The sequence below is a fragment of the Diorhabda sublineata genome, chromosome 1, assembly GCF_026230105.1.
Source record: "Diorhabda sublineata isolate icDioSubl1.1 chromosome 1, icDioSubl1.1, whole genome shotgun sequence".
Lineage (NCBI taxonomy): Eukaryota > Metazoa > Arthropoda > Insecta > Coleoptera > Chrysomelidae > Diorhabda > Diorhabda sublineata.
The window spans coordinates 33,163,170-33,185,879 of record NC_079474.1 but is presented as its reverse complement, the minus strand read 5'-3'; the positions used below and the strand labels follow the sequence as shown (position 1 = coordinate 33,185,879).

Genomic DNA, 22,710 nt, shown 5'->3' with positions numbered 1-22,710 from the left:
ACGAAACATTGGATTATTTAATAACTACTTACGTTTTTGAAAGTATTTCTTTTTATTTTAACTCAAAAAACTAAACCACAAAAAATGTTTTAAACTTCCAATGTTTTATTTACCACTAATTCAATGAACGAGCAAAATGGCGAATATTTCTGCTCGTCCTCGTGTTTTTGAGTAGTTTAAGTGGCCTTAACTGGGATAAGTATTCGATCTGAATCTATAGCAATTGACAAAAAATGTTTTACATGAAAATTTTAACACGCGAAAAGTGTGTAGAGATTTGTAGCCAATTATAACATCTCATTGCTAGACCAGCCACATTATTCGCCGGATCTTGCACCGTGTGTCTTCTACCTCGGTCTGTAGAAGCTTCTAAAGCCAAAGGGGCATCGTTCTGAAGAAACTGACAGAAATAAACTTCTTGTACTGGTTTTAACAATGGAAGTTGTAGGTTGTAACTTAAGGTGGCATATTTCAAGGGGCGACAATTTTTTTTTCGATATTTCTATAGAATTAAAAGTCTAGAGAAGATGGACGCTTTAGCTCTTTTATACATAGAGTCAGATCTAATGAACAAGATTTTATACAATTAAAGATTTCGCGAATTCTATGTCAAATCAAATTGTATTCTAATGTTTTCATAATTCAACTGAAACAATTAACTCTCTCTCTAGTATTAAATCTATAAGATTCTCAGTTAGCCTTAACCACGGTCTTACTCACCAATTTAAATGATCTAAAATTTTGCACAACTGTCTAAAACTGATGATAGTACAATAATTTCATAAATTCATACCATTATCTTGGCCAGGATCAACAGATTTTCTAGGATGACATGTAACAGAACTTTTGAAGCCTATTTTTGACCACTTGAAACGATTGGATACATTCTAAATGTTGCATAATTATCCAAGACGGATGATAGTATAATAATTTCATAAATTCATAACATTATCTTCGCCAGGATCAACAGATTTTCTAGGATGACATGTAACAGAACTTTTGAAGCCTATTTTTGACCACTTGAAACGATTGGATACATTCTAAATGTTGCATAATTATCCAAGACGGATGATAGTATAATAATTTCATAAATTCATAACATTATCTTCGCCAGGATCAACAGATTTTCTAGGATGACATGTAACAGAACTTTTGAAGCCTATTTTTGACCACTTGAAACGATTGGATACATTCTAAATGTTGCATAATTATCCAAGACGGATGATAGTATAATAATTTCATAAATTCATAACATTATCTTCGCCAGGATCAACAGATTTTCTAGGATGACATGTAACAGAACTTTTGAAGCCTATTTTTGACCTTTTGAAACGATTGGATACATTCTAAATGTTGCATAATTATCCAAGACGGATGATAGTATAATAATTCCATAAATTCATAACATTATCTTCGCCAGGATCAACAGATTTTCTAGGATGACATGTAACAGAACTTTTGAAGCCTATTTTTGACCACTTGAAACGATTGGATACATTCTAAATGTTGCATAATTATCCAAGACGGATGATAGTATAATAATTTCATAAATTCATAACATTATCTTCGCCAGGATCAACAGATTTTCTAGGATGACATGTAACAGAACTTTTGAAGCCTATTTTTGACCACTTGAAACGATTGGATACATTCTAAATGTTGCATAATTATCCAAGACGGATGATAGTATAATAATTTCATAAATTCATAACATTATCTTCGCCAGGATCAACAGATTTTCTAGGATAACATGTAACAGAACTTTTGAAGCCTATTTTTGACCTTTTGAAACGATTGGATACATTCTAAATGTTGCATAATTATCCAAGACGGATGATAGTATAATAATTCCATAAATTCATAACATTATCTTCGCCAGGATCAACAGATTTTCTAGGATGACATGTAACAGAACTTTTGAAGCCTATTTTTGACCACTTGAAACGATTGGATACATTCTAAATGTTGCATAATTATCCAAGACGGATGATAGTATAATAATTTCATAAATTCATAACATTATCTTCGCCAGGATCAACAGATTTTCTAGGATGACATGTAACAGAACTTTTGAAGCCTATTTTTGACCACTTGAAACGATTGGATACATTCTAAATGTTGCATAATTATCCAAGACGGATGATAGTATAATAATTTCATAAATTCATAACATTATCTTCGCCAGGATCAACAGATTTTCTAGGATAACATGTAACAGAACTTTTGAAGCCTATTTTTGACCACTTGAAACGATTGGATACATTCTAAATGTTGCATAATTATCCAAGACGGATGATAGTATAATAATTTCATAAATTCATAACATTATCTTCGCCAGGATCAACAGATTTTCTAGGATGACATGTAACAGAACTTTTGAAGCCTATTTTTGACCACTTGAAACGATTGGATACATTCTAAATGTTGCATAATTATCCAAGACGGATGATAGTATAATAAGATTTTCTAGGATGACATGTAACAGGTTTTCATTATTAAAGATTGTAGCAGTGAACAGTGAAAAGTGTTTATTTAATTTCTGCTTCATTTTCTTCGCCTGCAGTTTCTTTGACAAACTTACTTACAATATTGATACAATAAAAGCATTTTCAAATAAACTCTAGCAAACTCCTAACAAGTCATCGCCGTGACGATATACGTTTTCAGCGTCCTCAAACCCCCCGTCTAATAAAATTGAACTAATTTCCGACAATATTTTTCGAAAATATTCGTTTACAAAGTATCCCGAGACTCGCCCGAATCGAATATAGAAGAAATATATAATTTAATTAAAATCACGATCATTTTATTCGCTAGATTCATGTAATCTGATAGTTTAGTTAGTTAATTGCAACATACCACGATTGATTGTTTGCAAACTGTTATTTTTATATCCAATTAATAATTTACGATTTACTGTAAAATAAAATGTTATTGCCGTAACGAATAAAAACGAAACATCTCTATCAAATTGAATTAAATTTGCAATGGTTAAATAATAATTTATAGTTTATAAAAATCAAAAACGGAAAATTAGAAAGACGACATTCGTTTTGTAAAAAAAAATTAAGTATCAACTTGGAATTGGATTTGATATTCCAATAGTTAAAACGACCTATTTGCGAAACTTTTAATTAAGATGAGTTTTCAACAAAAAAAAAAGTTTATTTTATAGTCTTTGTTCAGAAAAAATCCTTTCTTCTTTATCCTTACGTTCTTATACACGAGATTCCTTATAATACTGAATATCCATCAATTTTTCCATTAACTTTTCAAGAACCATTCATTCTCAGTATGGGTTTCTCACAAACAGTTCAGCCCATGATTACATCCTTAATTATTATGTCTGCAATCGACGAATGTATTTGAATTTAATAATTTTTGAATTACAAAACATGTTTAATAATGTCGACAAACTTAATCGAGAAATCGAGTTAGATCTGACAACGTTAAGAAGACCAAAACAAAACAAAAACTAGAACTAGACTCAAGTTCTATGTATTCCCAGTCTTCTTGTATGGTGTAGAAACCATCAACCATATTGCTAACGAAAATCAGGAACCTAGCGTAAAATGCTGAAAATATCGTTAACAGATCAATGTTGATGTTCTGAGAATAATCGACGTAAAGATCTTTCATTAAGTGGAGAGAAAGTAACTTCAACATCTTGGCCACATCATGAGATATACAAAAAAAATCTATCGGAAGATCTTGGCTTAGGATCCTGCGAAAATGGTTCAACGTCACACCATATAAAACAATACAGATAAACATACAAAAGACAGAAATAATGAAAATGTCAAATAACTGTACAAGTACGAAGAAAGAACTGTTAATATCCCATATAGGATTTTACGATGGACCCAGTATAGACCCAGACTGGGGCCATGTATATACAACTCTGGTTTGGAAGCCATTATTGGCCCAGACTTGGTGGGATTCTGGGATGATAACATTGTCCTCGCTTGGTTTGCAAACCTGGACCGGGCCTACATAAACCCAACCCTGGGCCACGCTGGTTGCTTGTAAAAAACCCGGCTGACTATAGGATGGCCGAGGTTGAGTTACCCAGAGTTCAGCCCGGCTTGGGTGAATATGGGATGGCCGAGGTGAGGTTACATAGAGTTCAGCCAAGCTTGGCTGACTATAGATTGGCCGGTGCTAAGTTACCCAGACTTCAACCATGCTTGGGTCATTATTGGTTTGTCAAGGCCGGATTTCCCAGCGTTCCTACTGGGGATATCTAAGGACAATAAGAGCTTAGGAAAGAACTGACCTAATGGTTATGAATCCTGGGTGTTAATCAATACATTGAAGCAGAAAATAACAATACTGAGATTAGGTTTATTACATAGTTTATTTAATGATTTATTTTCGTTGTATCAGCTATACATTTAGATAACGCCATCTAGCGACAATAATAAGATTATTAAGAGAACAAATTCAATTATTGCAGGTAGGGCCAAGGTTTCCATTCAAAGTATCGCTATTTTAATGTTAATTCAGTTTATCTGCTGAATATTTAACGCTTCTATTTAAATTTGTAAAGAGAAATCACAATCTGCGTACAAACTTGTACAGACGTACAAGAAATTCTTAAAACCGGGCTCAGTTACCGACGCGGCGAGCTCTTGACGACCGATACATAATTTATAATGCTATTTTGAATCTAATATTTAAAATTATTATTATAGGACAACACAAATTATGAACGGTTTTCTGTACGGTTTTAACTCTAGTTCACGTTTAATGCTTTCCATTTTTCGGAAAATAAATGACATCTTTCAAGTAGAGTAATCCATTATGAGGATCAATTGTGTCATAATAGTGACTAAATGAAATATTGATTTTAGATTCATCACAACCCGGCTTGACGTAACCATAATAATCCGAATCGATTTCTTATTCTTCTTTCTTCGTATTTTCGTATTGTTGATATTTTCTAACTTGATATCTCATATAGACACGTAAGTTTCTGTGAGTATCGAATCAGGATATATCTCACAACATATTGAACATCGATTTTTTAAATAATAAGCGAATTCACCACCTATAAGGTCTTTGACTGTATGCAGTGATGGTCTTGTAGTATCTGGAGCATGAGTTTAATTTTTATCTAGATGCAATTGAAAATAGTGAAAAAAAGGAATTTTCTTTAGCTCACAGGTTAAATTAGACAGAAAAATTAAAGTCAGGGAATCTAACAAGTCATCTAAGGATTCTAGAATTATTAAAGTGAGAAGACATTGACAAATCAATGTACCAAATGCACAGCATGATGGTAAACAATGATCACCAATAATAGGTCAATAAAAATCTTCCGGAAGCATCTATATAGTATATAGTTGTTTCTAAGATAGCGCAAGCAACTGAATTAAGCATTTTTGCACTAAAGTATCATCTCTCCATACCACTAAGAAAAACAATCATTTTTCAAGCAGAATTTCTAGCAATAAAACACATTTACACTCTCTATGTTAGTCGAACGGTCTTGTAGACCTTGAAGACTATTGCGTGCACGTCCAAACTCTAAAAGAACTAATATAAACAAAGCAATGCTAATCCGGCTATATAGCCACGAAGGAAGCAGACAGCTTTACCAAAAACGGCTACCGACTCCATATTTGGTACCAGATTTCTACTGTTGCTTCTCCAAATATCACATCAACTAACAATTGAACGGATGGCTAGATAATCAGATGGAGTCACCCAAAAGATTCTTAACAGATGATAGGCGTTGGGACGATTGAAGATTGCGAATGTCCCACCTAAAGGCTCAGGGAAGTGGGACAAAAAACCATAACCATGGGGAGGAGGCTACGTATTTTGGGAACAGAACAATCTAATGAAGAATTAGATACGAAATATCCAAAACAATCTAAATCTATTCTTCGTTAACTACTTGGACATTGTCTTCTGCGGCCTTGTAGACCTTGAAGACTATTGCGTGCACGTCCAAACTCTAAAAGAACTAATATAAACAAAGTAATACCAATCCGGCGCATGGTCACGAAGGAAGCAGATAGTTTTACCAAAAACGGCTACCGACTCCATATTTGGCACCAGATTTCTACTGTTGCTTCTCCAAATATCACATCAACTACCAATTGAACGGATGGCTAGATAATCAGATGGAGTCACCCAAAAGATTCTTAACAGATGATAGGCGTTGGGACGATTGAAGATTGCGAATGTCCCACCTAAAGGCTCAGGGAAGTGGGACAAAAAACCATAACCATGGGGAGGAGGCTACGTATTTTGGGAACAGAACAATCTAATGAAGAATTAGATACGAAATATCCAAAACAATCTAAATCTATTCTTCGTTAACTACTTGGACATTGTCTTCTGCGGCCTTGTAGACCTTGAAGACTATTGCGTGCACGTCCAAACTCTAAAAGAACTAATATAAACAAAGTAATACCAATCCGGCGCATGGTCACGAAGGAAGCAGATAGTTTTACCAAAAACGGCTACCGACTCCATATTTGGCACCAGATTTCTACTGTTGCTTCTCCACATATCACATCAACTACCAATTGAACGGATGGCTAGAGAATCAGATGGAGTCACCCAAAAGATTCTTAACAGATGATAGGCGTTGGGACGATTGAAGATTGCGAATGTCCCACCTAAAGGCTCAGGGAAGTGGGACAAAAAACCATAACCATGGGGAGGAGGCTACGTATTTTGGGAACAGAACAATCTAATGAAGAATTAGATACGAAATATCTAAAACAATCTAAATCTATTCTTCGTTAATGACTTAGACATTGTCTTCTACTTTCAACTTCATTTGGTACCAAATCATACGCGATTCCAATATCTATAAACGAGAATAATATTTTTGTTCGATTTGGCATAAATTTTAACCTCACTAGACTAGTAGGTATTTATTTGTTTGAAATATTCCAATGATGGTTTTATATATTCCTTTAAACAGATTAACTGGCAGCCAAGATCAAACCAATCAAGTTGCATTGACTAGAAAACACCAACAAAACAATAATGACCGAAAAGGATTATCTCGAGGGAACATCGCAGCTGTTGAACCCTATAACCACATCCCCGTACAACAAAATCATCAAATCAAAAATGTTAATACTCATCCAGATATTAAGGTAAGAGAAAAAACTAAAATTATTGTTTATTATTATTTTTTTAAATATAAAATTATAGATACTTATATAAACACCATTGTGGGTTGAAATCCAAAAACAACAATCGTAGTAAATCTATTTAATTCTAATAGGGTGAAGGCGTAAACAATTTTCGTTCGGAAATTCTGACCAAATACTTATGAGTTCTTGTCCCCAATATTTTGGTTGTACTTCAATATAAATTATGAAAAACTCCACTGAAAAATTCAATTACCTCTTACAGCTTGTGCTTTATTTTTGCTTTAGTCTTTAGCCTCTTAATCTTACGTTTACAATTGGACCAGGATAGAAGTCTTAAAAATCGATCGATGAAAAAAAAAATAATAGTTAAATAAAAACCATTGGAAAAGGAGAATACGATAAAAATGAAAGGAAAAATAATTTACGGGTGATTTGAGGTCGGGAAGCGGGTAAAAAACGGTTTTTCGATTTCTGGGAAAACTACAAATCTTATGGAAAAACGTTGAGTGACAAAGTTGTTGGTATTGAAAAGATCTACAACTCTTGTGTACAAAATTTCTTCGCATAATCTCAAAATTTATGTGAAAAATACAAAAAACCAAGTTTTAGTTTTTTTTTATTTTTGTCTCATACAGAAAACATTTTTTTTCATGAAACTTCATGAAAACATCACCTTTTCATGTTCCGAACACACTGTAGTTTATTTTTTCACGAAACTTTATGAAAACATCAACTTTTCATATCCCGAACACACTGAAATTTTTATTTTTTCACGAAACTTCATGAAAACATCACCTTTTCATGTCCCGAACACACTGTAGTTTATTTTTTCACGAAACTTTATGAAAACATCAACTTTTCATATCCCGAACACACTGTAGTTTATTTTTTCACGAAACTTTATGAAAACATCAACTTTTCATATCCCGAACACACTGAAATTTTTATTTTTTCACGAAACTTCATGAAAACATCAACTTTTCATGTCCCGAACACACTGAAATTTTTATTTTTTCACGAAACTTCATGAAAACATCACCTTTTCATGTCCCGAACACACTGTAGTTTATTTTTTCACGAAACTTCATGAAAACGTCAACTTTTCATGTCCCGAACACACTGTAGTTTATTTTTTCACGAAACTTCATGAAAACATCAACTTTTCATGTCCCGAACACACTGTAGTTTATTTTTTCACGAAACTTCATGAAAACGTCACCTTTTCACGTCCTGAAGACACTATAGTTTATTTTTTCACGAAACTTCATGAAAACATCACCTTTTCATGTTCCGAACACACTGTAGTTTATTTTTTCACGAAACTTCATGAAAACATCAACTTTTCATGTTCCGAACACACTGTAGTTTATTTTTTCACGAAACTTCATGAAAACGTCACCTTTTCACGTCCTGAAGACACTATAGTTTATTTTTTCACGAAACTTTATGAAAACATCAACTTTTCATGTCCCGAACACACTGTAGTTTATTTTTTCACGAAACTTCATGAAAACGTCGCCTTTTCACGTCCCGAACACACTGTAATTTATTTTTTCACGAAACTTTATAAAAACATCTCCTTTTCATGTCCCGCACACACAGTAGTTTATTTTTTCACGAACTTCATGAAAACATCACCTTTTCCTGTCCCGCAGACACTGTAGTTTATTTTTTCACGAAACTTCATGAAAACATCACCTTTTCATGTCTCGAACACACTGAAATTTTTATTTTTTCACGAAATTTCATGAAAACATCACCTTTTCCTGTCCCGCAGACACTGTAGTTTATTTTTTCACGAAACTTCATGAAAACATCACCTTTTCATGTCCCGAACACACTGAAATTTTTATTTTTTCACGAAACTTCATGAAAACATCACCTTTTCCTGTCCCGCAGACACTGTAGTTTATTTTTTCAGGAAACTTCATGAAAACATCACCTTTTCACGTCCTGAAGACACTATAGTTTATTTTTTCACGAAACTTCATGAAAACATCACCTTTTCCTGTCCCGCAGACACTGTAGTTTATTTTTTCACGAAACTTCATGAAAACATCACCTTTTCACGTCCTGAAGACACTATAGTTTATTTTTTCACGAAACTTTATGAAAACATCAACTTTTCATGTCCCGAACACACTGTAGTTTATTTTTTCACGAAACTTCATGAAAACGTCACCTTTTCACGTCCTGAAGACACTATAGTTTATTTTTTCACGAAACTTCATGAAAACATCACCTTTTCACGTCCTGAAGACACTATAGTTTATTTTTTCACGAAACTTCATGAAAACGTCACCTTTTCACGTCCTGAAGACACTATAGTTTATTTTTTCACGAAACTTCATGAAAACATAACCTTTTCACGTCCTGAAGACACTATAGTTTATTTTTTCACGAAACTTTATGAAAACATCACCTTTTCCTGTCCCGCAGACACTGTAGTTTATTTTTTCACGAAACTTCATGAAAACATCACCTTTTCATGTCTCGAACACACTGAAATTTTTATTTTTTCACGAAATTTCATGAAAACATCACCTTTTCCTGTCCCGCAGACACTGTAGTTTATTTTTTCACGAAACTTCATGAAAACATCACCTTTTCATGTCCCGAACACACTGAAATTTTTATTTTTTCACGAAACTTCATGAAAACATCACCTTTTCCTGTCCCGCAGACACTGTAGTTTATTTTTTCAGGAAACTTCATGAAAACATCACCTTTTCACGTCCTGAAGACACTATAGTTTATTTTTTCACGAAACTTCATGAAAACATCACCTTTTCCTGTCCCGCAGACACTGTAGTTTATTTTTTCACGAAACTTCATGAAAACATCACCTTTTCACGTCCTGAAGACACTATAGTTTATTTTTTCACGAAACTTTATGAAAACATCAACTTTTCATGTCCCGAACACACTGTAGTTTATTTTTTCACGAAACTTCATGAAAACGTCACCTTTTCACGTCCTGAAGACACTATAGTTTATTTTTTCACGAAACTTCATGAAAACATCACCTTTTCACGTCCTGAAGACACTATAGTTTATTTTTTCACGAAACTTCATGAAAACGTCACCTTTTCACGTCCTGAAGACACTATAGTTTATTTTTTCACGAAACTTCATGAAAACATCACCTTTTCACGTCCTGAAGACACTATAGTTTATTTTTTCACGAAACTTTATGAAAACATCAACTTTTCATGTCCCGAACACACTGTAGTTTATTTTTTCACGAAACTTCATGAAAACGTCACCTTTTCACGTCCTGAAGACACTATAGTTTATTTTTTCACGAAACTTCATGAAAACATCACCTTTTCACGTCCTGAAGACACTATAGTTTATTTTTTCACGAAACTTTATGAAAACATCAACTTTTCATGTCCCGAACACACTGTAGTTTATTTTTTCACGAAACTTCATGAAAACGTCACCTTTTCACGTCCTGAAGACACTATAGTTTATTTTTTCACGAAACTTTATGAAAACATCAACTTTTCATGTCCCGAACACACTGTAGTTTATTTTTTCACGAAACTTCATGAAAACGTCGCCTTTTCACGTCCCGAACACACTGTAGTTTATTTTTTCACGAAACTTCATGAAAACATCACCTTTTCATGTCCCGAACACACTGAAATTTTTATTTTTTCACAAATCTTCATGAAAACATCACCTTTTCATGTCCCGAACACACTGAAATTTTTATTTTTTCACAAAACTTCATGAAAACATCACCTTTTCATGTCCCGAACACAGTTTCCACCTTATTTTTACTCAATATCGAAAAATCGCCTTAATTTTCAAACGAAAACTCTCACGTAAAAATATCATATTTTTTTTAAAATGTTGGTGAGTATATTTTCTAAAAAAATGCAAAATAAACTTGTTCATCAATATAATAAAACAACGTGATATAGATGCTGCTGTAGCTTGGCGGGCGAAATTCGATCGGCGCTGGTGACGTAAGCAAGCGATTGACGCGTTGCAAGAAGAAATGAGTCAAATAAAAATATTCTATTTTCAAAAATTTATATCAACGCTATTATGTGTCCTAGAAACGTAAAGTAAATTGGAAAATTTATTATACGGCGTGCCCAATCATAGAAAATATAAACCCGACAAAATTTTCAGACCCATTGCAGCACAGACACTCATTTGGGGTCATCCATAGTAACGTCACACGTTAATGGAGAGAAAATATATCATCAAAATGTGAGGGGGGAGGGTTAAAAGTTTTACCACTAATTAAATTAGTCTTTCTATTGTTTTTTAACTATTTGTTGGAGAATATATCGAAGAATAATGACTATTTTTTATTAATATCTGAACTACGTATGAAAACAGGAAACAAAAAACTTAAACTAGTAAATAATTGAATAAATAAGTAGGCTTATCAATTATTATATCTATAATAGAGACAAATGATATTTACATATTTTATAACTTTCAATATACCATTCAATGAATTACTGTAAAATTAATCGTAACGCACATTTTTTGTTAATTGAAATCTGTTGAACGTATAAATTCAATTATACACCCTGCCTTGTTTTGAACTATGGATTTCAATTTAGGGAATTTCCAATACGTACAATTTTCCTGTTATATCACTCGTATCGAAAATTATAAATCAATAGACCTCGTTTGAGGAACCAGTGAGGTCCAAAATTCCCATAAATTCATTTTCTACCATTAAACAATTCGAATTTTATATGTGAATCTATATTTTTCTCGTTAAATGATCCTTTCTACTCCATTAATGGTGTTTAGGAATCCACCACCTAGTTAATACCACTGCCCAATCTTAAAGTATAACATACCTCACATCCCCTATTTCACCCACCATTGAAAATCAAATAATAGAAGCGTTAATATCAATCGGAGTTGGTAATGAACCAAGACGACGTTCTGATGTGTGCAGACTAGTCAAATAGAAGTTTCTCATCCATGTTACGTGATATTCCTCTGAACGTTCGTTGTTCATGCATAATGGAGACCCTCACCACTTTCTAAATATCTTAAATTCTCATTATATGCAACACCATTAATCACATAAAACGAAATTACCGAATTACCGTTTCTGATCTTCTTCTTTAAGCCTTGTTTTGTCGTCCATGTTTTTCTTTACTCAGTCTGAAGCAGCGCTACTCCTATATCTTCCAACAAATCTTCCTCTCCATAAAAACTTCTTTTTCACCTCACAGAGATAATAAGAAAGCTACTATCTCTTTAGATGGATATTCTTGATGATTTGACAGCTAAAAGTTTAGGCAACTTATTGAAGATGTCTAAAGAGGAAGTCATGTGGATTTGGCGCCAAATTATTCCGTAGATGTCTACTTTATCGACGTATAACGATGAATATCCCTTGTACAAAGTATATTTGATACATAACCTTAAAATAACTATCAAATAAAGCTGTTTTGTATTAGTTTTTATTAATATAACAAAAAAACCTCACGTATTACGATAAGATAATTTTTTTTTTTCAGTTGCAAAACACTTACGATTTATATCAACCTGTGTATTATATGAAGAAAGATCAAGTTTCTCCAAAGCCGAGCTGTGAGCTTCAAGACGTAGGAAATAAATTAACAAATTCGTATCCTCCGAAGAACGAGGATAACGAAATACTAAAAGATTTTTCCGCTTCTAAAACTGACCCCAAATACCAAACGCTGCCATATAATACGAAATTCACCGTTAACCTGTTAAACAACATGAATAAAATCAACAAAGATGAAATTATAAATAATAACGAAGAACCTAAGGGAAACGCCAACGAGAACGTCATTATGCATACAGGTGATAATCATTATAAAAATATCCTATTCAAAATGATGAATCTCGTTTTTTTCATTTCGCTTTAGGTCACATGACAGTGCACAGTGCTCCATTGTATATGGTCAACAGAAACATTGCTACGGCACTGAATCAACATGATTTACCAACGAAAACAAATAGTGATAATAACAAAGATATTATTATTAACAGCAACGAAGAATTGATTCATAAAGACACTAGAGAACGAGAAATAACCCCAATTTCAACAAACTTGAATTCTATTACTCCCACATATCAAGTAAGTTAATTTATTAATTTTTCCGTACGTTTATTTTAATTCAATCGAACATGAGTTGATAATTTTAATGTTAAGAATCATCACTCAACATACCGTATCATAAATTTGAATAAATTTGTTTATTTTAATTGGTTTTCAAATCAAAATATATTTTTATTATTAGTTTCAATTTTTTATATATCCACATCTTTTTAACTAACCTTCGTATCAATTTTTTTCACTTACATATATCCCTCAGGAATGCCTATATCAAATATGAACCCTCTATCTACCATATTTTGCCCTGTGTGATATTTTTAGTGCATTGATATAAGTCACATATTTATTTTCACTATAAATGACCTTTGGACAATATTATCCCTTATATCACTAAAATTAATTCTTAATATTTGGTTATTATCATGTTGAAAGTTATTTTTATCAATGACATCATCTTCAGGATTCATTTTCAATCATTTGAATACTATAAATTATTCATTGTTTTAATTTTTTATATATCCACATCTTCTTTACTAACCCCCGTAGTATTTTTTTCCACGTACACCTATCCTTTGGGAATACCTATCTCAAATATAAACCCTCTATCTACCATATTTTACACTGTGTGATTTTTTACTGTATTGGTATTAATATTTTTACTTTTCATGTAAATGATTCCCCTGGTTTTTTTGGATGATGTCATCACGTGTAAGCCTCCAATTAATGATTAAAATGCCCTCCGAAATGTAATAGAAACTATTTTAATAATAATCTTTGTGCTTTCCATTTTGAAATTTATTCGGTTATAATTTTAATGGGACGTTATGTACAAAAAAATTGGGAATTTAGTTTCCAAGCAATACGAAAATCTCAACTAAACATTCATCTTTGTTAATAAGATAAATTTAGAGGAATTTGGTTACCATATAAAACTGAATCATTTGTTTGTTCCAAATTTTATATATCCACCCCCACATCTTCTTTGATAAACCCCGTAACAAATTTTTTCTCACCTACCTACCTCAAATTTGAACCCTCTACTCACCATATTTTAACTTATGTGATTTTTTTAGACAATAAGAATAGGCATTGGTAACAGTTTCTATACAATATATTAACTAACCAATATGTTTTGAGCTTTTATAATGAAAATTGTTCGGTTATAGTTTTAATATGACGTTCTGTATAAAGAAAAGTGGTAATTTAATTTTCCAGCAACATGAAAACCTCAGCTATAGATCTGTTGTTGTTAATAAGTTAAAGGTAGAGTTAGTTGGATATCCGAAGAGTCTTGGTCTTCTAAAATATTTGGTAATTTACAACTACCATAAGCAGCAATTTGAAACTATGTTTTTTTTTTCAATTTTTAAGTTTTCATAACCCCATAACATATTTGTGAATTGATTAAATTGCTTTTTTTTCGTAGTATTATTTATTAATTTGATTTGTTTTCAGAAACCAATCAGTAGTGTTGCACCTACATCAGTGCACCACACTAATATCATATCAAACTTTTATCAAACAAATTCTATAAAAGTACAACCGGTGGAACCACAAACCATATCAGGAAGTAGTACTGCTACCACCACCACTAATTGTTTGAATACAAGCAATAACTTGATCCAATCTTCCAATTCTTTAGTACTATCACCTCCACAATCTAGTAGTACTCCTTTAAATAGTACTCCGGAAGCTGCAAATAAAACCCCTAAACCAGCGTTGCCACCTAAACCGGCGATAAAGCCACCTCCTAGACAAACTCAATTATTAAACGAAGAAAATGGAGTTGGAGTACCATTACCGGTTATACCTACTATCGACGTTAACGAAGAGAAGAATTTGGGCAAAAAACTGGATAGCAATACTCAAAAACAAGGTAAGATTTCATAAAAATAAAATTTGTTTGTACTAAAATTTGTTTTCCAGTTTCAACTCCAATTCATTCCCATACAATAACAAGAGCTGAAATGATAATAAAAGCGAAACCTTTGACGATTAAAAAACAACCTTTCGCCGAACAACCTAAATTACGAACTTTAAGTTCCTCCCAAAACGGCCTAAACAGACGAACCGAATCGCTACCTCTAAAAACAAACCTAGCCGAACTTCAAATTATCGATAAACCCGCAACAGAAGATAAAGACGAAACTGACAAGTCGTCGATGTCAGATGAAGCCGATCAAGAAGAAAAAGGATACGATAACGTTATAAGGAGATGTAAGAAGGGTAATTTGAAACAGACCGGTAAAACTAACCTATCGAGAAGGGTGAGCTTCGATCCTTTGGCTTTATTATTAGACGCTAGTTTAGAAGGAGAATTAGAATTAGTTAAGAAAACGGCCACACAAGTAACCAACCCTAGTGCTGCTAATGACGAAGGAATAACAGCGCTGCACAACGCCATCTGCGCTGGACATCTAGAAATAGGTAAGCAACAATAGATGAACTACATAATCCTGATTTAAATACAAAAAACTAATAATAAATATAGAGAAAGTGAGGTATGGGAGATGCTCAAATGAGCTGCTGATAAAAAGAGAAAGAACATCGTTATACCACTCTATATATCTCTACTTTATTCTGATTTGATTGAATAGTGGAAACGGTAGAATTTCAACAGCAAGTAAAAAGATATAGACAGTGATAAATTGATACTGCTTTTCCATCTTTCAATAGAACAAGTACACTTAAATGATACTTACTCTATATTTAATATTAAATCTATGGTTTAGTATTAATTCAACCACAGAACAATTTTGTGAATTTGACGTTATTGACAGTTCGGCCATCTTTTCTGGATGGCATACAATCTTATTGGAATATTTGTTGCATTTGTAAACTTTGAGAACTTTTTGATTTTTTAATCCTTAATTTTTGACAAATTTATGCATAAATGCCTCATTGTCATTGTGAATGTTGGTCATCGAGTGCTATGCGAGATAGCTTGTCGTTTTTCTGATTTCCTGTCGTTTTGATCAACAGAGGAGAACATTTGAATGCAGTGGCGAAAATCATGAGAAATGTTCGGATTAGAGTTTTGTTTTAAAATAAACGTTTCCTAAAATATGGTCAAATTTGTTCAAAACATTTTATAGCAAGTAAGGGTACTTAATTTGATATACAGATTAAACAATACATTTTTGAGGTTAACTAGAATTTACAAGACTGAAATTATCTCAAAAAATTTATATTATATTTATATTATACGTGATTCAAAAAAAGTACTTTTTCCAAATTTAACAACCAACATACGAGGTGTGATCAAAAATATGGTAAATTATTTTATTAAAAACGAAGTGAAAAGGCAAAACAAAATTCAAATCAATACATCAATGTTCACTTGTCTCACGTTATTTAGAAATTATTTTCCTCTTATGTCTAATCTAATTCCAGAACTTGAAACAATTTTATATTTATAAGGTACTAAATTAGTTCATGTTGTGTATGGTATTATTTAGAATAAAACAGTCTGTAGGTCACAAAAAAACGTTAATGATATGAAGTTTAAAACAAAAGAACTATGAAATATAAACGTAACGAAATAAAATAATATTAAAATCACATATATAAGTATTTGGAATTTACAAAATATTTTAAAACATCAATGCTCAATAAGCAACTCATTCTCGTGCGCTTTTCTCGCTCTTGAATTGGATTCGTCGCGATGTCGTCGGCTGGCACGAACGCTACTTCGGGTACTTAGTTAAAAGAATAGAGATGAGAGAAAATGAAAAACTATAACTATGTAGAAAAGAAACGAAACTAGCAAATATTCATAAATCAATCAATCAAATTTTTTATTTCATTCCTTATATTTTTCAGTAAAATTTTTGGTTGAATTTGGATGTGATGTTAATGCTCAAGATAGTGACGGTTGGACGCCGTTGCACTGCGCAGCCAGCTGCAACAATTTGACTATGGTAAAATTTTTGGTTGAACACGGAGCTTGTATTTTCGCAACGACGCTCAGTGACCATGAAACAGCAGCCGAAAAATGTGAGGAAGATGAAGAAGGTTTCGATGGGTGCTCCGAATATTTATACAGTAAGTTTTTATTTTATAAAATAAGTATTTATAAATAAATGTATTTTGTGTACTTCACTAGTTCTATCTAACTATAATTATAAATTATAAACCACCAAAACAAATTGCTTATAAACGTGTAAGTGCTGACGATATTAATTATTGTTTTCACCCTGTATGTAAAACTATCAAATTTTGAGTCATTTTGAGTGTTTTCTTTCATTCAACTTGAATTAAGCATTTCCTAACTTCACTTTACTTAAATTTTCAAAAACACAATGGAACACAGTCAATTTATTACTTTTAATAAGTAAAAACACACTTAAAGTATTTTATAATAGAACAAACTCGAACTAAAACTTGCTTCTCAATTTCAAACTTACTATCAATATTTATTTTATGTTGATATATCAATATCTTTGGAAATCTAACGAAATACTTTTAAATTTTTGTAGTTTTTAATGAAGCCAACGAATTATCAATAAATGACAACTACTTACTTTGGTATTTCAAACCAACGCTGCCTTTTTGAAATCACTTAAACTAGTCAAAACTTTGTTACGAGGGGTGACCAAATAGTAACAGATGTTTTGAAATAAACTGTATACGAATATTTTGATGCTAAAACGGCAGTACCAAAAGAGTACTTAGCTTTCTTTAGTTTTCATAAAAAACTGATTATAGACATATATATATAAGTAACTAACCTAATTAACAAGTGTCATTAAGCATTTTTTTATGTGTTTACAGAGTAATTTAGTTTTAAGGAAGTTTTTCAGTGTATATTTTACTCCGATAATAAATTTTAGTCGTTGTAAATTTTAGTAACAAAAAAAATCGTTTTTCAGGTGTTCAAGAAAAATTAGGTATATTGTCAGGTGGTGTAGTTTACGCTGTATTCGATTACACCGCTCAACAACCCGACGAATTGAGTTTTAAAGAAGGAGAACAAATAACGGTCTTGAGAAAAGGAGATGAAAACGAGAGAGAATGGTGGTGGTCATCATTAGAAGACAAGGAAGGATACATTCCGAGAAACTTACTTGGCGTAAGTAATTTATTTTCGATATCTCGAAAACGAAACGAGATATCAAAAAAATTTATTCCTCATTTTCATTTTATTGTGGTCCAATTAATCTAAATTCATTGTCAGATTCATTAATTTAACTTTATATCATTAACTGCTTTTAGTGAAATGGCTGACAAAATTTCATATTTCTATTTTTTTCAGTTGTATCCAAGGGTATCAAAAAACGAAGATTAGTGATAACCTTATCAGTCCTCTATAAAGAAAAACGATTTTTTTTATTTTTACTTGTACATAGCATAGTGGAGAAGGAATCATTTTGATCATTGTTCACGCATTTTAATACACTATTTTTCATATATCTCTCTTATAGTAGAGCTAGATTTGATCCATAACACAAGTGTCACGAAAAATAATGTTTACTACCACTACACTAACTGGTCCTTCGAGCCGGATAAAAACCGGCTCAAAGGACCAGTTTTCGAAAATGAAATTTTAAACATAAAAACATCCTGTATCTATTACTGGAAAACGTAATTGTATTACAAAGGATTAAATCGAAATTTGACGTTTTTGTGGCACTATTTCAATAACTAACTTGAAAAAAATATATCACCTTTACTCAATATATTATATTCATATATTGATCAGTTAAAAGGTACCATCTTTTATATATATATATATATATATATATATATATATATATATATATATATATATATATATATATATATATATATATATATATATATATATATATAATTGTTTATATAATTATTTTTAACAAACATTGCTTTAAAAAAAACTAATCGTTAATTTCATAATATATATTTGAGATTGTAAATATATAAATATGAAAATATTATTTACAAAAATAAATTTATTGACATAAACAACTGGAATTTCATTAACCCATCCATCCAGTCTTTGAAATACTCTGAAAATATGATGGGACACAATAAAATGTTCTGAAAAGAAAAGCTATATTTGTTTGACTGGATAAATTTCACTCGTACATATTAAAATTGATTTAACTATCATCCGGAGTGGGATAAAACTGCACCAACTCTTGAGACAACTTCTCTGCGAGTTCGGGCGAACTCGCAGCTAATACTCTTCTAGAAAACCTCTTCAAATCACCACCCGATGGATCTATAACTACACCACCTGCTTCTTTGATGATTAATTCACCCGCAGCAATGTCCCATATGTGTATACCAAATTCGAAATATGCATCGGCTGCTCCTAGGGCTACCATCGCCATATTTAAAGCCGCAGAGCCCAATGCTCTTAATCTACAAATGATATTAGTAACTCGTAAAGTAAAATAATCAACATTTACAATTTATTATTCCAAATTCCCCGTTTATTTTTAAATCTTGTTTTGAAGTATAGCTTTTGAAATTTGTTTTATGCTCATGGAAAAATGCGGAGGGTTGGGGCAACTAAATTCCATTCAAAATCTTTGTGTGATTTTAGAAATTATTTCATACCTAATATATAAAAAGCCTCTACCAGTGGCGTGCCTAGAATTTAACTCTGGGGTGGGTTTAGGATATAAATCAATAAAACCTCCAGTGGTCTTTAAATAGTGTTGTTTTGGCTCTTCAGAGCTTAATAAAAATAAAATTAGTACTTAGGCTCAAAATTATTTATAATATATCAGCATTGACACTTGGTCGCTCGCCCCAACCATCGGTGAGTCACTGCACTCTTTATCAGCGCTTTTAATAGGGGAAATCAAACAAAGTAACCCTAACAACACTTTATTAATACCTTAATTAAATGAACGGTTTTTTAGTATATACTAGGAAAATCCCCAAATCAATATGAACATACAGATTCCAAAGAAAAAGTACAAAATATAAGAATTTTGTGTTAATAAAATAAAAATGTTGAATATACAACTGTGAGCAAAAAATCGACTCAAGTCACACGCTCGCATTCAAAATTCTAGTTACCATTCTATTTCTGATTTTAGCATCTCAAAGCCAATCGTAGACGAACTGCTCAATAGACTGGGGTTAATTTGAGGCTAGTAGCTGACTTTTTGGCTCAAGGTTAGTTGCTTTAAGTCTTCTTCTGACTGTCCAGCTACTCCTCACGTTTCTCTGAACTCTTGTTGGACTTAAATACCAGTAAGGACTCGATTTCTCAGCATTATGCTGACAATAAATCAGTCATCTCTTTTGGATGTTTACCTTTTTCTTTTAGATGACTCTTGCCATATCTCAATAGGGTGACCGCTTGAGCAGCTTTATTACTTGTTTTGATCATTTTCAAGTTAAATTCTCATTTTTTGTTAACGAAAATGTATATCGATTGACGTTTCATGGCTAAATCAGCCCTAATCAGCACTATTATAATAAACATGCGATTTCAGGGGTTTCACCTAAGTCTATTTTTTGCTCACGAGTGTATTATATATTAGTATATATAAAAATATCTTATACCCTTGAACTTTTGGCATTAGCTTCTGTTGGTTTTGATACACAGTCTTCATTTTTTCCGTATCCCGGCTGGTACCTCCTTCTAGCATTATCAATGCTTCATTTAAAGCTTTCTTATTGGAAACATGTATCTGATTCCCGTTCAAAAAAGCTCCTTTGCCTCTCCTGGCAGTGAATAGTTGATTCATCATTGGATTATAAATAATACCAATCTCTGGTTTTTTTCCAATAAATAGTGCTACAGATACACAAGAATGAGGAAAGGAATGTATGAAATTCAAGGTACCATCAATAGGATCAATTATCCAAGTTGGAGCATCTGTTAGATGCAAATTTCCACCTGCGCTAACAGTTTCTTCTCCAATGAACTTGTGATCTTTGAATTGTTTTGATAAACCGTCCATTAATAATTTTTCGACAGCTTTATCTGTTTCTGTTACTAAATCTATGTCGGATGCTTTTACTTCTGTTAGTTTGTTTCTATTGTTAATATTATCTGTTATTAGCTAAAACAGTTGTTTCCATTTTTAGCATGAAATAGATAATGATGACAGATTTATTAAAATAATAATAAAAGAAATGTCGTAAATTAATCCAAACTTGAGAATTTCAGTTTCAGTCTTTTATTCAAATAAATACTTGATTAAATAGTAATATTATTTAAAATATATATATATATATATATATATATATATATATATATATATATATATATATATATATATATAAAGCAAACAAACTGTTTGTTATTTCTTTATCTTGTTTAATCTTATTGTTTCCTGTATTAAAAATGTTTATACATGCTTTAAAATTACCCAATAATATTCAAGATTTACAAACTATTCAATACATTTAAAATTATTATATAATAACACAAAAATTGAAATATTTATTCCTATTCAATAGTAAAGTTTATTATTTCATGTTTTGCATAATATAGATCTACAATAATATTATTTACTCAATTAGAAATGTATTATACACATATTCTATTTCAATACATCAAATCGAATTGTTTAATTAGTTTTTGTTTATATTCAATCAATTATAAAATGAAATGATAGAATTTAGACTATCCATTAATTAATAATCAAATATAAATACTAACCTAAACCTTGATTTTTAATATAAATGTTTTAATAGTTAATTTGTTCGATATACATTCTGTATTAAATAAAATAGTTAATTCTTACCTTTCCCGCTTCTTTCGTCAGTTTCAAAATAGCCTCATAAAATGTATCTGTATTTATCTCGGTCATTTTACGGATCAAATTGATGCTAACAAAACTTATATATCTAAATTCTTTAATACAAACTGCAGAAATGGATATTGATGCTCTCAACATCTAATTTATACTGGAAATGATAATGACGCACTTATTGATTCGGTAAGGTACGTATTACAACGATCGACAAATTTCAAGGTTTCTAGATATTTTTAGATTTAGAAGTATTGTGATAATAAATATAACTCTTCACCTGCCATTAATAACTACATAAAATAAAATCAAAAAAGGATTAAACAAAGTTTGACTTCAATACGTCAAATGTAGAACAGGCTTAATGCATTTACTACATTCGTCTTGTACTACAACTGATGACTGATGGGTATTGTTCTGCAATCCAATTTATTTCGATCTCACTCGTAGACAAAAAAGCTATATATATATATATATATATATATATATATATATATATATATATACTGGACTACCTCAGTACAGTTCCAGTGCAGCTATTAAAAACAGACCTAACTCGAATTATTTAGGTTAAGTTGTTTTACTTTTACTGTTCGGCGATTAACACGATCAATCTGTACAACCTATGATCACGGGATACATATATCGCTCTGTTCCACGAACAGCTTTACCGAACGCAACTATTATTTGTATTCTAAATGTCATTTTCATAAGAGGTTATCACGTAGTAATTAACTACTAATAATTGCAAAATTGACTTTCTACAATTATTTGTACTTAAAACAAAGGGTAATAAAGCAAAATAAAGAAAAAC

At 31.7% G+C, this 22,710-nt stretch overlaps 2 protein-coding genes across 4 annotated transcripts in view; one reads left to right on the top strand and one right to left on the bottom strand.

Annotated features, from left to right (window-relative positions):
* Nucleotides 1-18,911, top strand: part of LOC130441776 (cortactin-binding protein 2) — a 128,522-nt gene extending 109,611 nt beyond the window's left edge. For all 3 annotated transcript variants that reach the window (XM_056775572.1, XM_056775580.1, XM_056775565.1), the window contains 8 exons: nt 6,944-7,121; nt 12,629-12,941; nt 13,007-13,218; nt 14,653-15,073; nt 15,124-15,624; nt 17,020-17,241; nt 18,069-18,268; nt 18,452-18,911. In XM_056775572.1, coding sequence (XP_056631550.1) covers nt 6,944-7,121; nt 12,629-12,941; nt 13,007-13,218; nt 14,653-15,073; nt 15,124-15,624; nt 17,020-17,241; nt 18,069-18,268; nt 18,452-18,484 — 2,080 coding nt within the window. In that variant the 3' untranslated portion in view covers nt 18,485-18,911. The remainder of the gene's footprint in view (nt 1-6,943; nt 7,122-12,628; nt 12,942-13,006; nt 13,219-14,652; nt 15,074-15,123; nt 15,625-17,019; nt 17,242-18,068; nt 18,269-18,451) is intronic.
* A 148-nt stretch (nt 18,912-19,059) lies between these two features.
* Nucleotides 19,060-22,300, bottom strand: LOC130441816 (inositol monophosphatase 1). The gene is made up of 3 exons (XM_056775619.1): nt 21,891-22,300; nt 20,701-21,203; nt 19,060-19,542 (listed from the first exon to the last, which is right to left on the bottom strand). Exons 1-3 carry the CDS (start codon nt 22,041-22,043, stop codon nt 19,278-19,280), a joined length of 921 nt encoding a protein of 306 aa, XP_056631597.1. The 5' UTR covers nt 22,044-22,300; the 3' UTR covers nt 19,060-19,277.
* Nucleotides 22,301-22,710: the final 410 nt, after the last annotated feature.